At 36.8% G+C, this 23,439-nt stretch overlaps 3 protein-coding genes across 4 annotated transcripts; 1 reads left to right on the top strand and 2 right to left on the bottom strand.

Annotated features, from left to right (window-relative positions):
• Positions 1–1,463: 1,463 nt before the first annotated feature.
• LOC132178809 (abscisate beta-glucosyltransferase-like) lies at positions 1,464–3,471 on the bottom strand. Its single transcript, XM_059591367.2, has one exon. The coding sequence runs from the start codon at positions 3,407–3,409 to the stop codon at positions 1,967–1,969; it is 1,443 nt and encodes a 480-aa protein (XP_059447350.2). The 5' UTR covers positions 3,410–3,471; the 3' UTR covers positions 1,464–1,966.
• A 1,498-nt stretch (positions 3,472–4,969) lies between these two features.
• On the bottom strand, positions 4,970–10,509 carry LOC132179029 (CBS domain-containing protein CBSX2, chloroplastic). Its single transcript, XM_059591645.2, has 8 exons — positions 10,255–10,509; positions 8,107–8,194; positions 7,957–8,021; positions 7,248–7,296; positions 6,964–7,016; positions 5,667–5,782; positions 5,518–5,575; positions 4,970–5,416 (listed from the first exon to the last, which is right to left on the bottom strand). Exons 1-8 carry the CDS (start codon positions 10,453–10,455, stop codon positions 5,354–5,356), a joined length of 693 nt encoding a protein of 230 aa, XP_059447628.1. The 5' UTR covers positions 10,456–10,509; the 3' UTR covers positions 4,970–5,353.
• A 3,425-nt stretch (positions 10,510–13,934) lies between these two features.
• On the top strand, positions 13,935–23,378 carry LOC132179028 (polyadenylate-binding protein 8). 2 transcript variants are annotated; one of them, XM_059591644.1, is made up of 10 exons: positions 14,516–14,605; positions 17,639–17,898; positions 20,361–20,479; positions 20,588–21,244; positions 21,342–21,419; positions 21,504–21,593; positions 21,938–22,075; positions 22,248–22,421; positions 22,511–22,714; positions 22,928–23,378. In XM_059591644.1, exons 3-10 carry the CDS (start codon positions 20,420–20,422, stop codon positions 23,168–23,170), a joined length of 1,644 nt encoding a protein of 547 aa, XP_059447627.1. In that variant the 5' UTR covers positions 14,516–14,605; positions 17,639–17,898; positions 20,361–20,419; the 3' UTR covers positions 23,171–23,378. The 2 variants fall into 2 exon arrangements, with proteins under 2 accessions (XP_059447625.1, XP_059447627.1); XM_059591642.2 differs by lacking the exon at positions 17,639–17,898 and having other exon boundaries at positions 13,935–14,605.
• Positions 23,379–23,439: the final 61 nt, after the last annotated feature.

Here is a 23,439-nt window from a genome sequence, read left to right as displayed (position 1 = left end):
GAAAATTGTTTTTTATGTTTTTTAAAATGTTTTGTATTTGGGTTGTTAATGTTTTTGTTTTGAGACATAAAACAAGATTTTAACAAAAAAGAACCAAATACTTTCATGACAGATTTCTTTATAACAAAAACACAACCTGTTTTAAGAGAGAAAGTTTAAGGAGAGATAATAACGAGTAGGGAAAAAAAAAATTATAATTAATTGCCTCATTCAAAAATAGAGAAATAGTCTAAAAATTCTAAATATTAGGGCCGTTTGGGAGTGTAATTTCAATAAGTGCAATTTTTAAAATTGTGTTTTTGAAATCGCTACTTTTTAAAATCACATAGGCGTTCGGTAAAACATGTCAAGAAATACTTTTTTTATCCATTGAGTGTTTGGATAACATTAGCATATAATTGTGGTTTCATAGCCAAATAGGTAAATATTGCGCCAAATATTGTTTTAAGCGATATTGTGATTTTGATTTAAATTCGCACTTTTTCAAATAAGCACCCCCCAGTTAGCTTATAGAAATCGCGGATTTTTTCACGATTTTAAAATTTGCATTTTTAAAATCGCAATCCCAAACACTCAAAAATTGCAATTTGGTTTAAAAAACGTAGATTATTTTTAAAAAAATGCACTCTCAAACGGGCCCTTAATCATAATTGAAGTACTGAATTAAGCCCACAAGTCGGGTTTATATAGCTTAAGCAAACTGACTTTTGCCAAAAACGTCTAATTATTACATACAATCAAACTAGGGGATAAAATTAAGATATTGTCAAAAACTTGGTGAAATCTGAAAATAAAATCGCTGCTAAAACGAGAGCCTAAAAACAGCGCTCATCGAGCATAGTTCCGTGGCAATGATGTGTGTGCCGCAATGCCAAATGCACAATATTATCCCATTTATGGGGCGTCGGTTATGGATGTCGAGCGGATCCGCCGATGTTGAGTCGTTGACAATTGAAAAGGAGATGGGAATTTTGGCCGTGGAAGATGACGAAGGTTCATGTCTGTTTGCGGACACCAAACGGCTGCGTCTTTGTGGCGCAATTTTTTTTTTTTTTCAACAGAAAAATCTTGTGTCTGCAAATTTGTCCATTGCCATTGCAGATCCAAATGTTGTTGCTGGTCAGCCGATTATACCACAAACGGCAGCATCCATGCCTCATAAGTCATACCCATCCAATGGGCGTTCGGTTCCTCTTGTTGAACCAAACACTACAGCGGCCACTCCAAAGCAAAGAACAATATAGTATGCTACTGAAACAATCAAAAGAGTTTTTTTTTTTTGAATCCAAAGATTTACTCTAGTCACCGTCACCGACCACCACCAACTCCAGCGAGTTTCCCGCCTCCACCACCACCATCTCCAGCAATTTTTTTTTTAAAAAAAATCTTTCAAACTTAAATTTTCATAATATTCCATATTGAGTTTGAGAAAGATGTTAATATATTATTTACTCATTATTTTCATACATTACATATTGATTATGTAATTGTCACACATTACTCTCATAATTCTCATATGTTACATATTAGTTATGTAACTCGTATAATTTTCATACGTTACATATCCATTACATAATAATTGTATTCCCGGCCTCATTCAACTATAAATAAGCTATTCTATTATTCAGTTTCTATCAAGTGAATATATATATATATATATATATATATATATATAGCCCTCATACCTATAGGCTGTAGATATAGGCCATAACTATGTAAAATTCTCTATGTTTATTTTTATTTTGGCAATTGTCTTTATTTTCCATTTTCATTATTAATTTTCATGAAAGTAGGAAGTACAACCTTCTTTCGTTATGAAACCTGCATGCCAGATCCTTGAAGGAGTAGATGTAGTCTGTTTTTAATGGAATCGCTTGTGGATATTGTCTTGTGTTGGTTATTTCGGCATTTTATCGAAAATGTACTGTGCATAATTAATCTTGCACAGCAGCTTTGTCTTCCCCTTTCAAGTGTCTTTCCTGAAGGATTTAAGCTCCTCAATTAACGCATTAGCATCCTTATCAGAAGATCCTCCTCCTTCAACAGCTCTCTTGGCCTTCTCTGCAAGCTCTCTAGCTCTCCTTCTCATCCCGCCGGCCTCAGCACCATCACCACCCATCAACCTTTTCACTGCCACCTCCACCTTCTCCCTCCCCACCAACGCCTTCTTTTCAACATTAAACGACATCCACTCCACGCTCCCAACTTGAACCCCAATTCCCAAAACATCAGTCAACAGTTTCTCATTGAAGAACTGCTCCGCCGTGATAGGCCATGTGATCATCGGTACGCCGGAACTCACTCCCTCCAACGTAGAATTCCACCCACAATGAGTCATGAACGCTCCCACTGCAGGATGCTCTAGTATCAACAACTGCGGCGCCCACCCTCTTATTATCCATCCCTTCTTTGATTCCTTAATCCTCTCTTCAAATCCGTCGGGAAGCCAATTTTCTTCCTCTTCGCGAGTACCCTCCGATTTCATGAAGATCTTTCCGACCACCCAAATGAATGGATGGTTGGACGCCTCGAGACCGTGAGCAATCTCGATGAGCTGTTGGGGTGAAAAGCGAGCCAAGCTCCCGAAACTGATATAAAGAACAGAGTCGGGTTCTTTATCATCCAACCACTTCAAGCAACTTTGCTCATCAATGGTGGCTTGTTGGCCTCTCTCAGCCTTATCTGCAACATTTCTATTGCATAGAGACACCGGTCCTATAATCCAAGCCTGCTTTCCCATCTCCTTCCTGAAAAACTCAACGTAAGCTGGATCCAAATCGTAGAAGCTATTCATCAGCGACCCAATGCTCGTCTCCTCTGCTTTACGCAGCCTTTCAACAGCCGCAGATATCTTTCTGGCAAAAGGTGGAAGCTGAGACCTCGTCAACACGATCGGATCGGGAAGACCCGGCACCAAAAAAGGCTCGTAGTCCGAACCCACCTTCTCTTGCGGCGCGTACCGTCTAAGATTCTCCATGACACAGCGAGAGAAGATCCCACTTCCGGTGAAGAAAATCCTTTTAATTCCGAGCCCGTCGATGAGCTCAGCCGCCCAGCCGTAGAACCAATCGACGACGATGCAGTCGGGCCGGCGGTCAAGTAGGAAGAGCCTGAGAGGCTCTTGGAGGACTGAGGTGTCGGTGAAAGGGGTGGCGGACATACCCGCGTCTGGCGCGACAGCTTCTTCTGGTAATCGGAGGGCGTGGATGGAGATTTGGCGGCCGATTTGTTGGTCGCGGAGAATGGAGTTTTGGAACAGGGGAGCGCTAGTGGGTGTGGCTATTATGGTGGATTTGGCTCCGTGGGATGCGAACACTCTGGCTGTGTCTATCATTGGGATCTGGTGGCCTCCGCCCACGAAGGGAAAGAAGAACATTTCCACTACTCCCGGAGCTCCTTCAGATTCCATGACGCCCACACGCAGAGAAGGGCAACTTGGACCTCAATCTTAAATGAATTATGAAGTATATATTTCACCTTCATACGACTTGCATATATAGAAAGAAAGCATCGGGCAACTACAGTGCTAACGTCATCGGTGACATCACCATAAATCACTGTAAAGACAAGACAACTTTAATGACGTTTTAAAAGTTTAATGACGTGGTCACGATTAAAGTTCTCTTGACCACCCTAAAGTTCACTATAAATCCCTTTTGTATCATGTCGCGATTAAAGTTCTCGTCTTGACCACTATAAATCCCTTTTGTATCATGTCGCGATTAAAGTTCTCGTCTTGACTTGCGAACACGCTTCCCGGTCTTGATTTAGGGGAATTTCAATAGGTGCAATCTCGTCCATTAACAACAAATTAAAAGAAAGAAAAATAATAATGATTTAATAAGGGTTGTTGTTGGTCAGCTAAAGGGTTTGTTTTGGCTTATCAAATAAAAAATGTATACAAATTTTCTATAAGTTGGTTTGGAGGAAATTTTCGTCAATCAACTCTAAAAAATGCCAAGTGTCTTTTAACATATTTGAAGTTTTTTTTTTAAAAAAAAAAAAAAATCAATATTTAAGTTTTTAAGTTTGTAGGATAACAATAAATAACTATTACGAATATTAAAAAAATATATATGTAAAAGATGATACTTTTTTTTTTTTTTTTCTAATTAAAAAATGTAGGAAGGGGCGACCAGTGTAGTTTTTCCCCTTGGGCGTTACTATCGAGGTTCCTACCTGCTGTGGAATGTCCGGTTTGAGCCATATCTACTGCCTGAGAAGGCGAGCCCGTCACCACAACCCCACAAAGGTGTGAGCCAGTAGAGCTCCTTCAAAGTAGCATCTAGTTCACGCATCTACTACTGCAAGCGGATTCGAACACGCGACCACTAAGATGAAAGAAATTCTTCTACCAACTCAACTACCACCCTTGTGGTATGTAAAAGATGATACTTAACACTTATTAAAATAGGTTGACTAAAATTTCTCTCCATAAAAAATATAAAAAAAGTGATCGAAATGCAAATGAGTGGCTATTGGGCGGTCAAAGGAAAAGTTTGACCACCTCAAACTCGTCATTAGACTAGCTCTTTTGACAAAGGAGGTGATTTGGCACCCCAAACCAACCATTAGGGTGGTCAAACTACCTCCCTCAATCAATAGTTTTATTTTATTTTATTTTTTTTATTTGCTACAACTTCACATTGACTTTAGGCTTGGCATGGTGCAACACCTGCTTTCCTAGATTTAAAGGTGAATTAAGTATGCCACATCAACTGAATATGCTAGAAAAATGTTGGGAGAATGCAAAATAACATTTCTTCTGTTCAGATGAAGGACAGTAAGTGATCACTTGGCACATCGGAACTCACACCCGATGTGATCCACAATGGTTCATGAACCCTCCCATAGGGCCACAACTGTGTTCTAATATCAGCAACTGTGATATAAAGGATAAAATTGTTTTTATTTTTAAGAGTGTTTTGTATTTGGATTGTTTGTTAATACTTTTGTTTTGAGACGAAAAAGCAAAATTCACTATAAATATTTTGTTTTGAGATGAAAAGGCCAATATTTCTCAATTCACTAAAAATAATATTAACTGAAAATTACATATACAAGCTTGCTATAAACATGCGTATAACAAAAATGTATAAGGCCTAAAGGCAGTAATCGATCGCTCACTTACTACTTCATGCTTTACCTGGCTAACAAAAAATAACTAGGGCAACAATTATAAACCATCCCACAAACTATATAGTTGGCCCAACAAACAAACCTGGAATAAGAGACTGCACCACCTTGATGTGAGGCCACTAGATCGACACATCAATGTGATTCAAAGGGCTACAAATCTTTCATGATGTATGCTGTCAACGTTTCTCGAAACGATCCCGAACTACAGCGACTTTTAACCGGCACGTTTTATCTTAAGAGCAGCTCTAACAACATTTCCCCTTGTTAATAGTCCAACCTTCCACATTTAAGCAGAGACCAATCAGAAACAATCTATACTCCTGCTAAGCACCAACAAATGATATTTCAAGCAGAAAAACATGTAAATATTATCCTTACCAGCTTACCATCACCGTCTACTACAGGCAGTCGACGGAATTTTGTTTCAAGCAACAACCTAGCATTAGAAGAATTGGTTTAGAGCATTAAGAGTTCCAAAGTGCCATCATATGAGACATGATTAGAGTCACAATTTGTAGATTAAATACCTAGCAGCATCTTCCAGATTGGTGGATTCACGAACAACAAGCGGAGCAGGTGTCATCAAGTCGCCAACAACCTTGCCATTAGTTTTACTTAGCAGCTTCTGTATCTGATTGAATGTCTGCAACAATTATCCAGAATTAGAAAAGGCCGTAGTTGGTGAAGCAATTATTCATACAATTCAATGAGTTCATATATAGAGAGCCTCTTCCATCTAAGGAGTGAGGACATGAAAATACCAAAAACAATGAGCAACAGGATGAGTTTAGGTTCTAGGATAGGTTAGGACTCAGTGTTTAGTGGACTCACACCTTGCATATGATTTTAGCAATTGCTATGTGGAAAGGACTAAGACCATGTCAAGATTACATATACAAGATTACTATAAACCAGTGTATAACAAAAAGGAAGCACACAAAAAACATATGAGGTATGTCTAGAACTTTCACCAAAAACAGAGAGGTTTGTTTATACTAGAAGCCATGATATCGTAACACCAAGGAAGTTTTAAGCCTAACTTCATTGTTCCATGTATAGAACACGTAATAAAATCTTAATGATTTCTATTTGCTAATCAGGCATAAATTCAAACATATGAAACCATTTTAGATTTTCAACTTTTTCTGACTCAACCTGACTTTTATTTTTTTATTTTTTAAATAATTATAAAATGACGTCGTTTGGATTAAAGTCCAAAACTGGCGCCATTTTGAAGAAGCTATAAATTCATTCAAAACCCTACATGTATATGCATGTGCCTATCTTCTCACCCTCTCTGCGTTCTCTCAAATTTTCCTCTGAATCTGGACAAAGACTCTTCAACAGACGAAGACGATAACGTTGGCAATTCTTTTCTTAGTCTTCATCAAAGAAAACACAGCTGGGATTCTTTTCTTTGTCTTTGGCAAAGACGAAGAGATCTTTGTCGTCTTCCTCTGTTGGGGACAAAAATATCTTCATCTTCAACAAATACTCTTTGTCATCGTCCTCGTCGTTGACCCCCACCCAAACTCTAATTATTCCAACCGCCTCCGACTTCGCCTTTTTGGAGATCAAGGCAGCTCAAAAATAACCTCTGCCGGAGGTGATGTCGGATGTCTTTTTAACTTTTCCAACTCCGGCAGAGGTGAAAGCAAGAAGGACCATTTCCGATTCTGTCGGAGTTGGTGCCCACCCCTACTCTTGTATAAATACAACATCAGCATTAACCATATTCTCAAAATTTAACCTACAAGAGTCTCATAGCAGTAAAAGTTTAAGCCAAATAGAAGATTAGCATTTAGAAGAGGATGTTCTACATACTTTCCACGTGCTATCAACATCAGGGAACACACTTGTGTCACTTTGACTGCCACCTAATAGCCATAAAAGAACAAATAAGTAGCTATTTTACACAATCTGAATTCTGAACATTTTCACAACCTATTTTTCAATACCAAAATCAGTGCACAACCCCAACAAAAAAAAAATCCCCCAAAAGATTCTATAACCAATTGTATGATTCAGTACCAATGGAAAAGGATAAAAGAGACAAAATGAAAAATGAAAACGAAATTGTTATGCCAAGTGATAACATCCTGTACTACCTGATATCGAGTCAAGTGCTAACAAGTCATAGTCTGAAACAACACCAACCTGCCACAGAAAAACAACCTCAAGCCTTGAAGCAAAACAATCTCATATGAAATTATATGTCTGAACATAGCAGGATTACCTTACTAAAAATTTTGATAAAAAAAAAGTCGTACAGATTGATGCAGACAATAATAGAAGATCTTGTCAACAGTTAAAAAAACATAATCATCAGTCCCAGATCCTCCAAACAAAGTAATATCTATCAATCTTTCTTTTTTTTCATAAGTAAGCATATTTCCTAATCTTCATTCAATAACAGAAAGCATTTTCCAAGTTTTATTGTGCTTAACGCATAATTGAAGCATCGACATTTTTATTCTAATGCAATACGATGGTAGCCAACATGTTGCTTCTCCCACTCAGCAGTCATACATACTTAATTTGGGAAATATATGAATCACCAACCGCATATTATAATTTTCTGTACATCATTCTTTAGCATTCCACAGACAACTATCTGCATTAAACATAGCTGCTCTTAAAACGTGTAATCAAACAACAATCCCATCTATGTTGTCAACTATATCAGCAATTCAAGATCAAGAATAAAGAATCGTTCACTTGCCAAAAGATGCTACATCACATTATGCCATATGTATAAATGTGGTTCCTTTTTTGTTTTTCTTGTCATAGTTAACTTAAGAGTGTAAATAGAATTACCAATTTCCAGTCATCATCAATCACAGGAAAACCAGTTATTCTCTTCTCCACAAGAGCCTCCAATGCTGTAACAACAAAAGCCAGTGAATAAAAAAAAATGAACCAACCATAGGATACTCAAGAAAGTAGATGCCCAAGTATCAGCAATACCTTCATCAACAGTTGTTGTAGGTTTTACAACGTCTAAATGCTCCCTCTTTGTCATAAAATCACCAACTGTATATGCTCCACTTCTAGACTGAAAATCAACATAATAAATCAGAAGGGTTATATTAAAACTTAACCCATCACCGAAAATTGTAAAATGCAAATAATAAGCAACCCCCTCACTCACTTTAGTAAGTTTCACACAAAGGAAATGTGTCCACTTTATCAGTTGCAAAATGCATCTATCTTAATGTAATGCTAATGGCAAATAAGCTACACAAAGAACCATTCTTTCCTCATTAACAAATTGGTAACTTTCCAATTACGCCCTTACTATGACACGGTCGGGTTGAGTCAATCTTTTTTAGTCAACAAAAATGAAATAGTTAGGCTTTCATGTGATTAAACTCTGGTGTAAACAATCACATCTAAAGCATGTGCCTTGCCCCGCCAAGTATTAGGAAAATGCATTGGAAACTAGCATGTGTTGTTTGAAATTCTTAACAAGATGTCCAATTCTCTTTATTGGTCTCTACCCAAAACCCACAATCAAGAGTTTGTTAGAATACTGATCAAATGACTAAATTCAACATTTTCCATCGACTTAGACCTTTGGGATAAATAATGATTTTTTACGGTACCAAAGCAGGTCATGAGTTTGAACTTAACTTCAAACTCTACATCTCGTTTAATTTACAAATTTTATATATCCTCAATTTTATTTGATGATTTCCTTGTTTGCTTTTCCCTTTTTAGTTAGGTGTTTCCTTTTATATACTTCTAGCTAGGTGTTTTCTGTGAGCCACCCTTCTATCAGTGGGGTGGCTCACCCCTCATTTTTCTTTTTTTCTTATAAAAGTGTGTAATTGTAATTTTTAACAGTTTCATTAAAAGAATCGACAGCATCTAATGCAATTGAATAGAATGATGGATCTAATAATGGACAAACTCAAAGAGCTTAAAGACAAAAAAAAAAAAAAAAAAAAAAAAAATCAGAAAGTGATTTGATAAATACACAAAACTCATGGAGTGATTAGTAAATTTTTCCTTTTTATATATTTGAAAAATTATTTTCAATATTACATCCAAACACTTCTCAGTTTTCATTTTTTATAACACAAATCACAAACACGCATAAAAAACTGTTTCAACAAAGTCTAATTGGAAGGGCAAGAGCATCATATATTGGCTGTGTATGGAAACTCTCTCTACGTCTCTTTTATCATTTTTCCCAAAAAAGTCAAAACTTTTTTATTCACATTACCAAACAACTTTCTTCACTTTTCTCTCACAAAAAATTCAAAACGTCTTTCACATTTGCATTACATCAATCAATTCTTATTACTATTCAAACAAAACAAAAATAACGAAATGTTTTCCCAAACACACTTGGGTTTCGTTTGATAAAACTTTTCCCTTCTCCCTTTTATTTTCTCTTTTCAAAACAAAAATGTTAACAAACACAAAACTATTTTCATGTTTATGTCACATCTAAACATCTTTTTCAAAAAATAAATAAATAAATAAAAAGCATTAACAAACTTCTCCTTTATGATTTCTCTTTCCAAAACAAAATATTAACAAACACAAAACACTCATAAAATTATTTTTACATTTATGTCATGTCATAACATTTTTTCAAACAAAAATTAAAAAATGAGTAATGATATAAGAAGGACTAAAGTCCTCTCAAATGTGATATGACATTTAAAATCATCAATAGATCAAAATTCAATAATGATTATCTCAAATTCAATTGTAATTTTAAAGACATGTCACATCCGGAAGGATTCTAGTTCTCCTTGTATCATTACTCTTAAAAAAACACCCTATAAAACGCGTTAACAAACAAAGCCATAATTTTCCCCTAATCCTTCCTAATCAAGCAATAAAAGAATGGACGCTTAGTAAATCTCCACATGATGTCAGAATATATAAGCACACATATTCCTACACACATCCCCACATACAAATATACATTCGTATATACAAGTAAAACTACGTCTATTCCAAAAAAAAAAAAAAAAAAAAAAAAAAAAAAAAAAAAAGCCCAAAAATTTACTGTGAAACCCATTTCGACCAAAAGCTTTTCCAATTTAGGTGCACAAAGAAAGAAACATCAAACGAAGAAAAGAAAAAAGATAGACTCACCGGCACGGAGTTGGTGACGCCGACGCCGGCGCCTCTGAAAGCGGTAACCGCCGGTCCTCGGGGTCCCCAAACGCGGTTAGCGACAGCCGATGGCCCCCCTCTGTGGCAGCCATGGCGGGAACAAGGCACAGAAGGCGCCTGACGCTGATAATGGAGAAGAACCAGAGAGTTAGCCCATGGTGCGACCGCGATCGAGCTCATGGCTTTTTTCTTTATTTTAATATAGTATCTTAGTAGCTTTTTTTAATACCGAGAGAATCTCAGAAAATGTTATATGTATATATACACCTTTTTCTTGCTTCCGTGTCGCAATGAGGAACAGGGACCGCTGGAAAGAGAGTGGGAAACTGCGCAACTTGTTCCGACTTTTTGGAAACTCGTGGCTGTCATGTACTTCCAATGAGTACTTCCTAAAGAAGGTTGTTGGGAGTTGATTAGTATGATTAATATGGTTGAAATATGATAATAAAAAAAAAAAACTGAAGAAAAAGGGAGAAGAAAGATACTAACAAAAAAATGTATAGATGATTCGGTTTTAGACATCTATAGGTTTACTATTTTGAATCTTTAATTCTTACGTACTTTTTAATAACTTAAAAAGCTTGCTCCCACGCGCCGTGCAGTTCACCAATGACGACCTCTTCCAGTGTAGCCACTACTTTCTTAGTTTATTCTGTTTTTTTTTTTTTTTGAGTTTATTTTGTTATTTTATGTAACTTTATGTTATTTTCTGTTGTTGTGTTGCTTATTGGTTAATCCGATCTGTGAAGTGTATCTTTTTTTCTTTTTGGTTTTTCGGAACCTTTTTTCCACTTTTACTTTTTATCTAAATATTCATTGCTTCTTAGGAAGCCTATTTAAATGTTGGACTGGGATATTCGTACTTTCGATGGTTTTATTCATTAGATTGCACTGCAGCAAGAATTTTTTCGGGTTGCATTCCACTTTCACCTGCTTGGAGGTGCTTGTGGTCTGTTTGGATTGTATTAATCTATCTAAGCTTGTTTTTAGCTTTATGTCTAAACTTTTATTAGCTTCGTGTCTGTCATGTAACCTGTTTATGTTTTAATGGATGCCGGTTTGTTAAAAATAAATAAATAAATAGAAGCTAGCTTTTAGAAGCTGATTTGTATCAATTTATAAAAAGTTTATTTCCAAATAAAAAAAAAATACTATACAAAAACAATATTCTCCGACATAATGGATAATGTATTCAGGACGTGGGGGCCTGTAGACATTACCATGTTTTTCGTCCTTGGTTGGTTTGAGAAATTGAGAGCACCCCCATGGAAGGTTGTCTTGCCAATAATGCACAAACAAACCAGATAATTCAGCAAAGGGTTTGTCATTCTAGATGGCATCAACCCTAATTTAAGTTAATTTAAGAATTTCTTGTGAGAGAGACATGCTATATAATCCATGTGACACTTAAGGAATTTTTTGTACTTGGCTTCCACGCAACAGATTTTTCCGCCATCCAAGAAAAACGTGTGTTCTTGGAAAAGATGTGATTGGGGATGTCGTATTAGGCCATAAATATTTTCATTGTTGACTCAATGCTTGGCCTATTTGGTTTTCAAACCCCTTATAACCCGAATACCCCGCCGTTGATCCCGTTATATTATGTTGTTGGAATAATATAAAAATTTGAGAGGTTATTGGCTCACTTGTTTTGAATAAGCGACTCCATATTTTACCTTGTCCGAAATAAATAGACTTTTCACCCCTTTCGTAAACTGCCTGAATTTATTATTCACATAAACTAACAACAAAGAATCTAAATCTTGAAAGAAACTTTGTTGTTATTATCTTTTAAAAATGATAGGTGGGGTTTAATATCTAGATTTCAAGGGAAGCATAAATAATATCAAATTTCTTCTAGATCATTATAAATGACAAGTTGGGTCAGAAAAGTATGATGATAGCTACATGTCCAAATCTCATCCTATCATATATTTATGATGATGAAGAAATTGTCCAACTCAATATTCAATCAACTCGAAACAATTGGGGGGGGAGGGGGTTGTGGGAATAGAGATGAGGATGATGTATGGAATGGAGGACAAAATCAAACAAATTTATTCGAATGACCAAAACATAAATGTAATCTATTTTGATAGGGCCAAACATATTTTTTAAGCCCAAATATATAATACGTTAAGGAATTTTTTTTTTTATTTAAAAAAAAAAAAAAAACTGAGATTCAGATGTGTTTGGAATGAGTGTTACCATAATAACTCATATCGACTAGAAACTATGTCTTGAGAATCTAGGGCTATGTTTGGCAATGGAATGGATTTAGGAAGTGGATCGGTACTGTATCAGATTTGATTGATGTGAGAGAAAAGGTCAAAATATTTTAAATAAAAAAGTGAAAAAAAAAAAATTTGTATTGTAGTTATTTTTTATTTGAATAGTAATAAAAAATGATTCATTTGATATAAAAAATAATAACGCTAAGGTTGATTTTGAGGGAAAAAGTGTAAAATTTTTTTTTGAGTTTTGGGTCACGGGTCTTCTTTCCAGGCCTCTTGCCAAACGTAACCTTGATGGCCGGTAAGGATGCCGCAAGCAGCTCCCTCATGTAGGTTAAACCATAACTTGATCCTCCTAGCTTCACGAGTGTCGCCCTCGTAGTTTGATACCTTAACTTAATCTGCACCTGCCTTTAGCATTGGACCACTCATCCATGGTGGTGAATGGTAATTTTGTATGTATTTGATTTGAAAATTTGGTAAGAATTACAAAATAATTTCTAGCATCATTGATGAAGGCAATAGTAATTCTATTTTAATAATGAATGAAAAAGGGTAAAGCTTTTGATGCTTTCTTGGCAGTGAGGTTGGCTACTTCGGTAGGATCTCAAGTATAATTAATGTTACTATTTATACTCATATGATATTGATTGACGCTACATGTTTTAAATGACTTCATATTTTAACTACTTAAAAACATAAAAAGAAAGCTAGTTAAAACACTTATACGAGCTAGTGTAAAATAAATATAATAAATGAATGTGAAGAATCACATTACTCTCCGAGCACTCATACTTGAAGGAGATTCTCTGGCTATCGATTAGCCCATGATGGTGAATGAATAGAACATTGCCCCCGCTCATTAAAGATGTTGATTTTTCCCTTATTCTTTTCTTAGACGTAGCAAAAAAGCTATCTTTTAAGCATATTTAATTGCTAAATAAACCGCTTCGAATAATGTTTATAGAAACATTCCCTCAAATTCTCCCCACTTTCTCTCCATGAGGTTGCAAAGTGGAATAGATCCTCCCCTTTCCTACCTCTCCTTTGACTTGCTTAAAAAAAATAAAAAATAAAAAACATATTTGGCTCACCCCAAAACTTAACCAAGCAAGCAACTCAAAATAATCGGATCCGGCTTACATGCTGTTATTAAAATAATAGTATGTATGTTGTAGTTTAAGCAACAATCAAGATTGAATCTCTAAAAAAATAAAATTTAAAATTCAATCTTAGCCATTACTTACACTACAGGATACATACCGCCATTATTTTAGGACGGAAGCCAGTTATCTCAATGATTTTACCGTTAACAGTTATCTCATTTCCCAACCCCACCTTGACCTCGTCATCTGAACCCCACCACAGCCCTCACATCCAACGGCGCAGATCTTGTCCTTACATAATCCTAGGGTTGCCCAGAGCCCACTCCACCTACGTAACCCTCTCAGCCCATTTCCCCTCTTTTCTCAGTGCAGTTTCAGCTGCCTTCTGACAACAACCCCAACCCCTCTCCTCTCTCCTTATCTCTCATACTCTCTCCTGCCCACGCGCCGCCTCCTCCGGCGGATCTCCGCCCGACCCTTCCCTCTCCTCCACTATCATCCAGAAAAAAACAAAAGCAAAGAAATTTTAGTTTCTGAGAGGTCTTTTGTCGAACAAGTGGTGTGCGTCTAAGCGTACCTTTTAGGTTTATCTGCATTTCCGGCTTCGTTTATTTCTTTGTCTTCCTAGGGTTTTGGTTATAATAATTCGAGGAGAGGGAAGAGAAAAAGAAAAAAAATTAGAAAAAGTTTGGAATAGAAAAAAGAAAAAGAAAAAAAAAAAAAAAAAAAAAAGGAGCAAAATTTTGACCATGGCACAGGTTCAAGCTCAGCCTCAAAATGCAATTCCGGGAGCGAACGGTGCCGGCGGGGCTAACCAGTTTGTGACTACGTCGCTTTACGTCGGAGATCTTGACCCGAGCGTGACCGATTCGCAGCTCTATGACCTGTTCAACCAGCTGGGTCAGGTGGTTTCGGTTAGGGTTTGCCGGGACTTAAGCACCCGGCGATCGCTCGGCTACGGCTACGTCAATTATAGCAACCCTCAAGACGGTTAGTAATTGCTTCAAATTTCCGATTTATTATCAAAATTTATATTCGATGGTTATTTGTTTGGATTTTTTTTGGTATAGTATCGTTTATCATGTGATAAAAATTCCATTTTTTTTGCACGAATTGTTTGGAAACAATGTGATTTAGGAAATGGGTTTTGGTTGTTTGCTGAATAGAAAGCTTATCTGAAAGGTGGAAGTGCCATTTATAAGGTTGATTTGAAAGAAAATGGTACACATTGTAACCATATATTGTAGACAGTTTGGCAAAGAGAGCTTTTTGGGTGTGGGAACTAGCATTAACTTATATTAAGTAGTGACGAATTAAATGGACGAAGAAGGCACTAATTGGTAGATGTGAAGAAAGCAACTAATTAAGTAGTGACTAGTTAAACTTGCATTACCTTTTTGGGTATGCTTCATTTTTAGCACGAATTATTTGGAAACAATGTGATTTAGGAAATGGGTTTTGGTTGTTTGCTGAATAGAAAGCTTATCTGAAAGGCGGGTGTGCCATTTCTAAGGTTGATTTGAAAGAAAATTGTAGCGCCCCGGCTTTATAAGCAAACTTTAAGTGGAATTATCAAAATTCTCACGTGGCACTGCTGCATGTAGGTAGCTTCTATTGAGGATTTTTTTTTTTTTTTTTTTTTCATCAAAGCGTACAGACCAAGAAGGCAGTGTTTAAGGGATTTAAGCTCAAACTGTAAGTTCAAACTTATTGAACTTGCATTATTTTACAAAAGCATGTCTTGTATGTTTTGTTGAGCCCTATTATTTTAATTACACGTATGAATATATTTTGAAATGTTTTACATTTGTGTTAAATGAAAATGTGTTTCCAAATGAAATGATTTATGAAAAGAGGTTGAGTTTTGGAAGGAGAATGTAATTTGCAAAAATAATAATAATAATAATAATAATAATAATATTATTATTATTATTATTATTATGAAAAATATGATGTTATGTATGAATGCATGTAAAGCTTAACGGTCAGGTGGGGATTATGCACCTGACACCCCAATGTTAGGAAGGGGGAAACAAAGTTGCCTAATAGCCTAGCGGTTAAGCGGGGTCACATGCTTAACACCTCAAAGCTATGAGATGGATAAATTATTAGCAACTTTGCGGTTAAGTGGGGTAACACTTAGCGAACTCCCGAGGATAAGTAGGAGTATAAATTCACTTATTGTTATGATAATATATTATGTTATGTTATGTTACTTATCAAAAATAAAAAATAAAAAATAAAAAATGTTATGTGCGTAAATTATGTTAATTTTAACTGATGTTTTATTTATCATGTTATAAACTGTTTTACCGCTTCATATTATGAAATGTGAAGTTAATTATGTAGTAAGAACGTCAGTTACTTAGGGGTGCCGTACACTTTTAATAAACTAAGTTACTTACTTATCAAAAAAAAATTATGTAGTAAGAAAATGCAAAGGAATATTAAAAAAATATACTTATCAAAAAAATCATGTAGTAAGAAAATGCAAAGGAATATTATTCTGTTTTATTACTATGTATCAAATTGTTTATCACCTTGTTTACCATTTAGCCATATATTTATTAAAACTCATTTGTGAAAACCTTGCATACATAGCTGTCTAGTAAACACTGGTGATGAGATAGATTTTTCAAACAAAAGAGGGCTCTAATTATAAATGGTCAATTTGCTTGAACTTGTTGAGTCGTGGACTTGCTCTTCCACCTTTAAAATTGTGATAATTTTCTAGATATAGTTGAGGAAGAGGAGGAAGGGGATGCGATCCTGTACTAGAGTCCATACTACTGTGCATAGGACTGATAGGACACCCCAATTTTTGGAAGGGTTGACTTTAAGTCAGTTGGAGAAATACTAGTAGTGTTTGATGTTTGTATTTTGGTATGCCACTTATGGCAACTGGTGATATACAGTAGGTTGTTAATGACCTTGTAAGTTATGTAATTTGCTGCCCGTGGCAGTTTTTGGGGAGTCTAAGATACTAGTTGATATATATAATGTGAAGTTTAAATTAGATGCTCTAGTACATTTATACTTTCAAAAGAACTCTGATGAAAAAAAATAAAAAATAAAAAATCCGGAATGGAAGCTACCTACGTGCAGTAGTGTCACATGAGAATTTAGATAATTCCACTTACAGCTTGCTTATAAAGCCGAGGCGCTACAAAAATGGTACACATCGTAACCATTTATTGTAGACAGTTTGGCAAAGAGAGCTTTTTGGGTGTGGGAACTTGCATTAACTTATATTAAGTAGTAATGACTTAATGGACGAAGAAGGCACTGATTGGTAGATGTGAAGAAGGCAACTAATTAAGTAGTGACTAATTAAACTTGCATTACCTTTTTGGGTGTGCTTCATTTTTTGCACGAATTGTTTGGAAACAATGTGAGTTTGGAAATGGGTTTTGGTTGTTTGCTGAATAGGAAGCTTATATGAAAGGTGGGTGTGCCATTTATAAGGCTGATTTGAAAGAAAATGGTACACATTGTAACCATTTCTGTAGACAGTTTGGCAAAGAGAGCTTTCAGGTGTGGAAACTTGCATTAACTTATATCAAGTAGTGACTAATTAAATGGACAAAGAAGGCACTAATTGGTAGATGTGAAGAGAGAAATACTGTTTCTTCTTGAAGTAAAAGCAACTTTTTTGTCATTATAGAAGAAATTTGTTTGATAAGTGCAAGTATTATGCTAGCTGTCCCTAACAGAAATTATGAAACGTGGGAAGGGATACTTTGTTTAATCTTCCTGGAGAAAGGGGCAGGGACATGGCTTCTCAAGACATTAGGTCAGGCGGTGAAAGAGGTAGATAGTGTGAAGTTCATCGGGAAGTTCAGGGACCCCAGAAAGCTTTCCTGGGAATGAGATGCAGTAATTCCCACGTGAGCTATTTGGTCTTTGAGGAATTTAGTGGCGGTGGGCAGAGGGGCTTCATCATCATCCCCGAGGGTAAGAACAAATGGGGATGGTCTAGTTTTGTGGAGGTTCTTCAATTTTTATTGTCTCCATTTTCCTCAGTGAAGCAGACACCGCCGGAGGCCATGGCAATCAACCTGCCTTCATTGGAGATTCAGGAAGCACCGGGTTGTTGGTCCTACACGCAGGTGGTTAGCAGCAACACCACCATAATCAACAAAGAAGCTGGTGGGTCTTTGGGTGGAGCTCAGCACAGAGTAAGGTTGCCCAGATGGATGCAGTGAGATGAATTCTGTCCACACCGAGCAGCCAGCTGGGCAGGCCCTCCCTTCGGTAGGAAGAAAGACAAGGATGCTGTTAGTGTACGCGAGCCTTTCTTCTTTTTCAATAAATTATTATTCACAGAAAAACAAATCAGAGTTAATTAGGATTATTCAAGTTCCTTGACTGTGCACTTAGCCTTGAATATACGCTCAAGTGTTGTTAAGATAATTTGGTGGACTTAAGCTCAAGCACCTCATGGGAGCGTAGCCATGAAGCGCAAAGTGCAAGTGTGCACCTGGTTGAAGTAAAGTGTATTTTTGAAGTGCATATCATTTTTTTTCCCCTTCTGGCCTGCTAAATAGGCACACTATCATGCTGGATTTTGAATCCTCAGTAACCACATTGCCATAATAACTTAATAGTTGAATAATGATAACTTCAACATTAACTATAAAACTATTATATATTCAGTATTACTAACCTATTAAAATCCTAAACGTTGAAAAAGAAAAGAATCAATGGTCTATTTTTGGGTGAAACAACGAGCAAACAGAATCAATAATCCATTGTAAATGGCCTGCCTTTTTTGTTTTCATATATATTAATTTTAAGCGACACCTTGGTTTTGGTATGTTTTTTCCCATAAAGATATTAAAAAGAATTTTTGCCTGGAAAAGGGGAGGGGGAGGGCAGATGATTGATCCTAGAACTTTTGGTATCTTCTTCTAGACTTTATCCTATATATTAGATATAGATGGTAAACAAACTTGTATTTAGTCTATTATAATGTTGCAAGAGAGTTGGTATGACTAATCAACGGTAAATTTAATTGGCATCGGATCCAATGTTTGTTAATTGAATTACATATTTTTGAATGAAGATCAAAGTGCGTGCTTTTTAGTGTGCGGTGCTCTGTCATATAGTCTGCCTTTTGTGCTTTAGGTGCATTCTGTTACATGCATTCCTTTTTAGGGGTAAGAAGCACTTTTCCTCTGGTTTTGTTCTTTGCACTTCAAGCGCACCTTTCAACAACACTGCTCTACTCCTAGCACCCATAATTAAATTTTCCTGATAATTCCCCCAAATTTTGAGTTAACCCTGAAGGACCTCTCCTATGCATATGATTAAAATATCAACTACCCAAGTTAATTCAATTTTATTTTAATTTTTTGGAACTGATCTGTCCTTACTGTGCTCAAAAAATGATTCTTGATTTTTATATCACATGAATTGTGATTATTGGCTAATAAAATCTAATGCGAATGGCTTTTAAGAGGTGATAAATTAAAATTTCTTGAATTTTTTTAATGTGCTCCAAATTAACTGCTTTTGTTAAGAGTACTGAACCATATAAAGAATGATGTATTAGAAGTATCTGATTTGGAAAAGCACTGTTCTTTCATAAATCACCAACTCTGGAGTGCAAACTTACTTGAAATTTCAACTTGAAGGAAACTTATATTCTCGGTATGGTTTCTCACTCCTGAATTTCTATACATATATCTTCTCAATTCAGCTCCATAGTCTAAGTCATGGTGGAAATTTGGGCAGATGGCTACTCTGCTTCAGGCTGTGAAAAAAAATCTATGACTAATTCCTCTTTTTATAATGCTGTTGTTAAGAGCTCTAGTTACTAGGTGCTTGGAGAATCATCCATACTGCACTGGTTCAACTAAAGTTTCTCCCATATGTATGTGCTGTAGTATGTCTTAATTTCACTTATTGGATACTTGCATATCCCTTGTTTGATTATTTTTTTTATTCTTTTTTCAAAGAATCACATGCCTGGAATATGTTTTTTGTGCTTAAGATTGATCCTTTTTTTTTTTCGCTCTCCCATATGTATGTGCCGTAGTATGTCTTAATTTCACTTATCGGATACTTGCATATCCCTTGTTTGATTATTTTTTTATTCTTTTTTCAAAGAATCACATGCCTGGAATATGTTTTTTTTGCTTTAGATTGATCCTTTTTTTTTTGCTCTTTACAAATTAGTGGCTAGACGTAGAATATGTGCATATAACTTACCTCTGTAACCCTATGTTATAAAGCACATCTTTGATAGATACCTATCAAAAAACTTGTCTTTGATAGATAAGAGTGAGATTGTGCAACTAGTGCCAATCCAAAATAGGCAGAAAATGCCTTTGTAATTAGAGTTTTTCCAAAGAATAGCTTGTCTTGAGCTTATTGTCCTACAGTCTATTTCTTTTTCTTTTTCTATCTTTTGGGTACACAAGAACAATGTGAGGTTGAGGCTTGGAATCATTGCTAATTCCATCCTACCTTGGTTGGTTTGAACACTTGAAATATAGACTTGGGGCCACCAATAAAGTTCTCCTAATACAAGCTGAGTTTTTAGTTCACGTGCATAATATCTATATACCGATCAAGCTAAAAAGTTAATGTTAGACAAGTGTGTTCCCTTGAATGTCTGTCCTGTGCACATGTTGTTGTTGATACTTAGAAATTTCTTTTCTATTTCCTCCCACCTTCTGCATCACATTGGAACTGTTGATCTTTCTCTACTTTTTAAATATTTAATTTAAAATGGTTGCAGCTGCAAGGGCATTGGATGTACTGAACTTCACTTCTCTTAATGGAAGGCCTATTAGGATAATGTATTCTCATCGTGACCCTAGTATTCGCAAAAGTGGGGCTGGAAACATATTTATTAAGGTATCCAGGCCCTTTTTTTTTTTTTTAATTATTATTTTTGGGTCCCTGGCAATCTCATATGTTTTATTTCTTGCTGACACTAACCTCCTGTTGCTTTAAACTTGCCAGAATTTGGATAAGGCAATTGACCACAAAGCGTTACATGATACATTTTCGGCGTTTGGGAACATTCTTTCTTGCAAGGTAGCTACAGATTCCTATGGCCAGTCAAAAGGCTATGGATTTGTGCAATTTGACAGTGATGAAGCTGCCCAAAAAGCTATAGAGAAGTTGAATGGTATGCTATTGAATGATAAGCAAGTTTTTGTTGGACCCTTCCTTCGCAAGCAGGAACGAGAAAGTGCTCTTGACAAGACAAAGTTCAACAATGTTTTTGTGAAGAACCTCGCTGAATCTACAACTGAAGAAGATTTGAATAATTTTTTTGGAGAATTTGGAGCTCTCACCAGTGTTGTGGTGATGAGGGATATGGATGGGAAATCAAGGTGCTTTGGTTTTGTCAACTTTGAGACTGCAGATGATGCTGCTAGGGCTGTTGAGGCCCTTAATGGGAAGAAAATTGATGATAAGGAGTGGTATGTCGGGAAAGCACAAAAGAAGTCTGAAAGGGAAGTTGAATTGAAACATCGATTTGAACAGAGTATGAAAGAGGCATCCGACAAATATCAAGGGGCAAACTTGTATGTTAAAAATTTAGATGATAGCATAGGTGATGACAAACTTAAGGAACTTTTCTCTCCATTTGGTTCCATTACCTCTTGCAAGGTGTGCGCATCTATTTTTGAAGAACAAAGCACCTCTTTTTTCCTGTATAACTATTGGGGAGGCTCTGTAAGCTTCATTCTTCTTGATGTGTGGACAGGTTATGCGAGACCCTAACGGAATAAGTAGGGGATCAGGGTTTGTTGCATTCTCTACTCCTGAAGAGGCATCTAGAGCTGTACGTTGATATGTTTGTGCATGTTACTAATCACATTCTAGTCTTTCTAACTCGGGAAAAATATTGTTTTTCATTGATTGGTAGATCTTGGAGATGAATGGCAAAATGGTAGTGAGCAAACCTCTGTATGTTGCACTTGCACAACGTAAAGAAGATCGAAGAGCTAGGTTGCAGGTATGTTTTGCTTTGATGTTGTTTTGAGCCTTCCATGAATTGTAGTGCAAAAGAAGTCTGTGTGGAAGAGCAGTCAAAAATAACTATGTTTTTATGCAATCAATATGTTGCCATTTCTATAGGATCTCGGGTTGTTTTGCCCCTGATGAGAGAATGAGACGCACCGGATAATTTTTCCCCCTTTCCCTGTGTCATTTTCGGTTGAGCTATTTTACACCTTGTTTCTCTCTTGATGCTTTTAGAGCTGCTGTTTGTTCATGAGCTTGCCCCTAGTCTTGATATTTCTTGTTTTTGGACTAGAATGTGTGTTTGAGTGATTGATTGATTAGTACTGCTTTATACAGGCTCAATTTTCTCAAATGCGACCAGTTGCAATGACATCTTCAGTTGCTCCTCGTATGCCAATGTACCCCCCTGGTGGTCCAGGTCTTGGACAACAAATATTCTATGGCCAAGCCCCACCTGCTATCATTCCTTCCCAGGTAAGTGGATTCATGATTTGTTTCTTATGGTATTTTTGTTTATGTGGTTTTCCATGTTGGACATCTGTGTAATTTCACTGCTCTGATTGCTTATGTCATTTGGCTGCAAATTTATAATTATATTCAATACCTGCTTCTTTTCTTTCTTACATTTCATTTATACTCTTGTCAGCCTGGATTTGGGTATCAGCAGCAACTCGTTCCTGGTATGAGGCCCGGTGGGGCTCCAATGGCGAATTTCTTTGTGCCAATGGTTCAGCAGGGGCAGCAAGGGCAGCGTCCTGGTGGCAGGCGTGCAGGGGCTGTGCAGCAAACGCAGCAGCCGGTTCCACTGATGCAGCAACAGGTTGGTAGTGTATTCTTACTCCTTTTCCTTTTCACCACTATGATCTCTATCCAAGTAATAACTTTTATGATGGATTGTTTTAACAACAGATGCTTCCAAGGGGGCGTGTCTACCGTTACCCTCCTGGGCGTAGCCTTCCCGAAGTTCCCATGCCTGGTGTCGCCGGAGGCATGTTTTCTGTTCCATATGACATGAGTGGTATGCCACCACGTGAAACATCTTTCTCTCAGCCAATTCCTATAGGGGCTTTGGCTACTGCCCTTGCAAATTCTGCTCCAGAGCAGCAGAGAACGGTAAGTATTGGCCTTGCTTGTTCTTATTGCTTCGGCAGAGAGGATGGCTGAAGATTTACTACAATTTCTTTTTAAATGCTGCTGTTAGAGTTGGTGGCCATTCCTAGACAACACAGTCCTAATGTCTGATCTTAATAGTTAATAGCTTTTGTAGTGCAGCCAGCTATTATTATGTTAATTAACGATTTTCATTTCATGGGTGAAAATCTGTAGATGCTGGGTGAGAATCTTTACCCACTTGTGGAACAGCTGGAGCCTGAAAATGCGGCTAAGGTAACAGGCATGCTTCTGGAGATGGATCAGACTGAGGTGCTGCATTTGCTTGAGTCACCGGAGGCACTGAAGGCGAAGGTGGCTGAGGCTATGGAGGTTCTGAGGAATGTTCAGCAGCAGCAGGCTGGCAGTGCAGCGGATCAACTAGCCTCATTGTCACTGAATGACAGCCTCGTCCCCTAAGATGATTAAATTTGAATGCGTGGTTATACAATTTTAAATGGTTTGAAATTATTTAGGCGTGTGTGGCTTTGATTCAGTTCAAAGTGAGTGCCTTACGTGGTGTAGGCTGGTTTCGTTTTGTACTATTGAGTTATTTTTCATGCTTTACTGCCATCTGTCGCTTCTGTTTTAACTTGGAATGATGGTGCATAACATGTTGGATTTGATATGGTCCAAGTTTCTCTCTCTCTCTCTCTCGCTCTCGGTTTTCGTCGGGTGGGGAGATGACG

This window comes from Corylus avellana, chromosome 4, assembly GCF_965113065.1.
Source record: "Corylus avellana chromosome 4, dhCorAvel1.hap1.2, whole genome shotgun sequence".
Lineage (NCBI taxonomy): Eukaryota > Viridiplantae > Streptophyta > Magnoliopsida > Fagales > Betulaceae > Corylus > Corylus avellana.
This window is presented reverse-complemented; position numbering and strand designations above follow the sequence as displayed.

What these genes read in the sequence shown, in the direction of transcription:
- LOC132178809 (XM_059591367.2), bottom strand. Translation starts at nt 3,409, where the DNA reads ATGGAATCTGAAGGAGCTCCGGGAGTAGTGGAAATGTTCTTCTTTCCC.
- LOC132179029 (XM_059591645.2), bottom strand. Translation starts at nt 10,455, where the DNA reads ATGAGCTCGATCGCGGTCGCACCATGGGCTAACTCTCTGGTTCTTCTC. An exon ending in TTGATGATGACTGGAAATTG is followed by an intron (nt 7,297 to 7,956) that starts GTAATTCTATTT and finishes TTTCTGTGGCAG; the next exon opens with GTTGGTGTTGTTTCAGACTA. An exon ending in AATCTGGAAGATGCTGCTAG is followed by an intron (nt 5,576 to 5,666) that starts GTATTTAATCTA and finishes TTCTAATGCTAG; the next exon opens with GTTGTTGCTTGAAACAAAAT.
- LOC132179028 (XM_059591642.2), top strand. Translation starts at nt 14,365, where the DNA reads ATGGCACAGGTTCAAGCTCAGCCTCAAAATGCAATTCCGGGAGCGAAC. An exon ending in CTGGAAACATATTTATTAAG is followed by an intron (nt 20,480 to 20,587) that starts GTATCCAGGCCC and finishes TAAACTTGCCAG; the next exon opens with AATTTGGATAAGGCAATTGA. An exon ending in CTGCTATCATTCCTTCCCAG is followed by an intron (nt 22,076 to 22,247) that starts GTAAGTGGATTC and finishes TACTCTTGTCAG; the next exon opens with CCTGGATTTGGGTATCAGCA.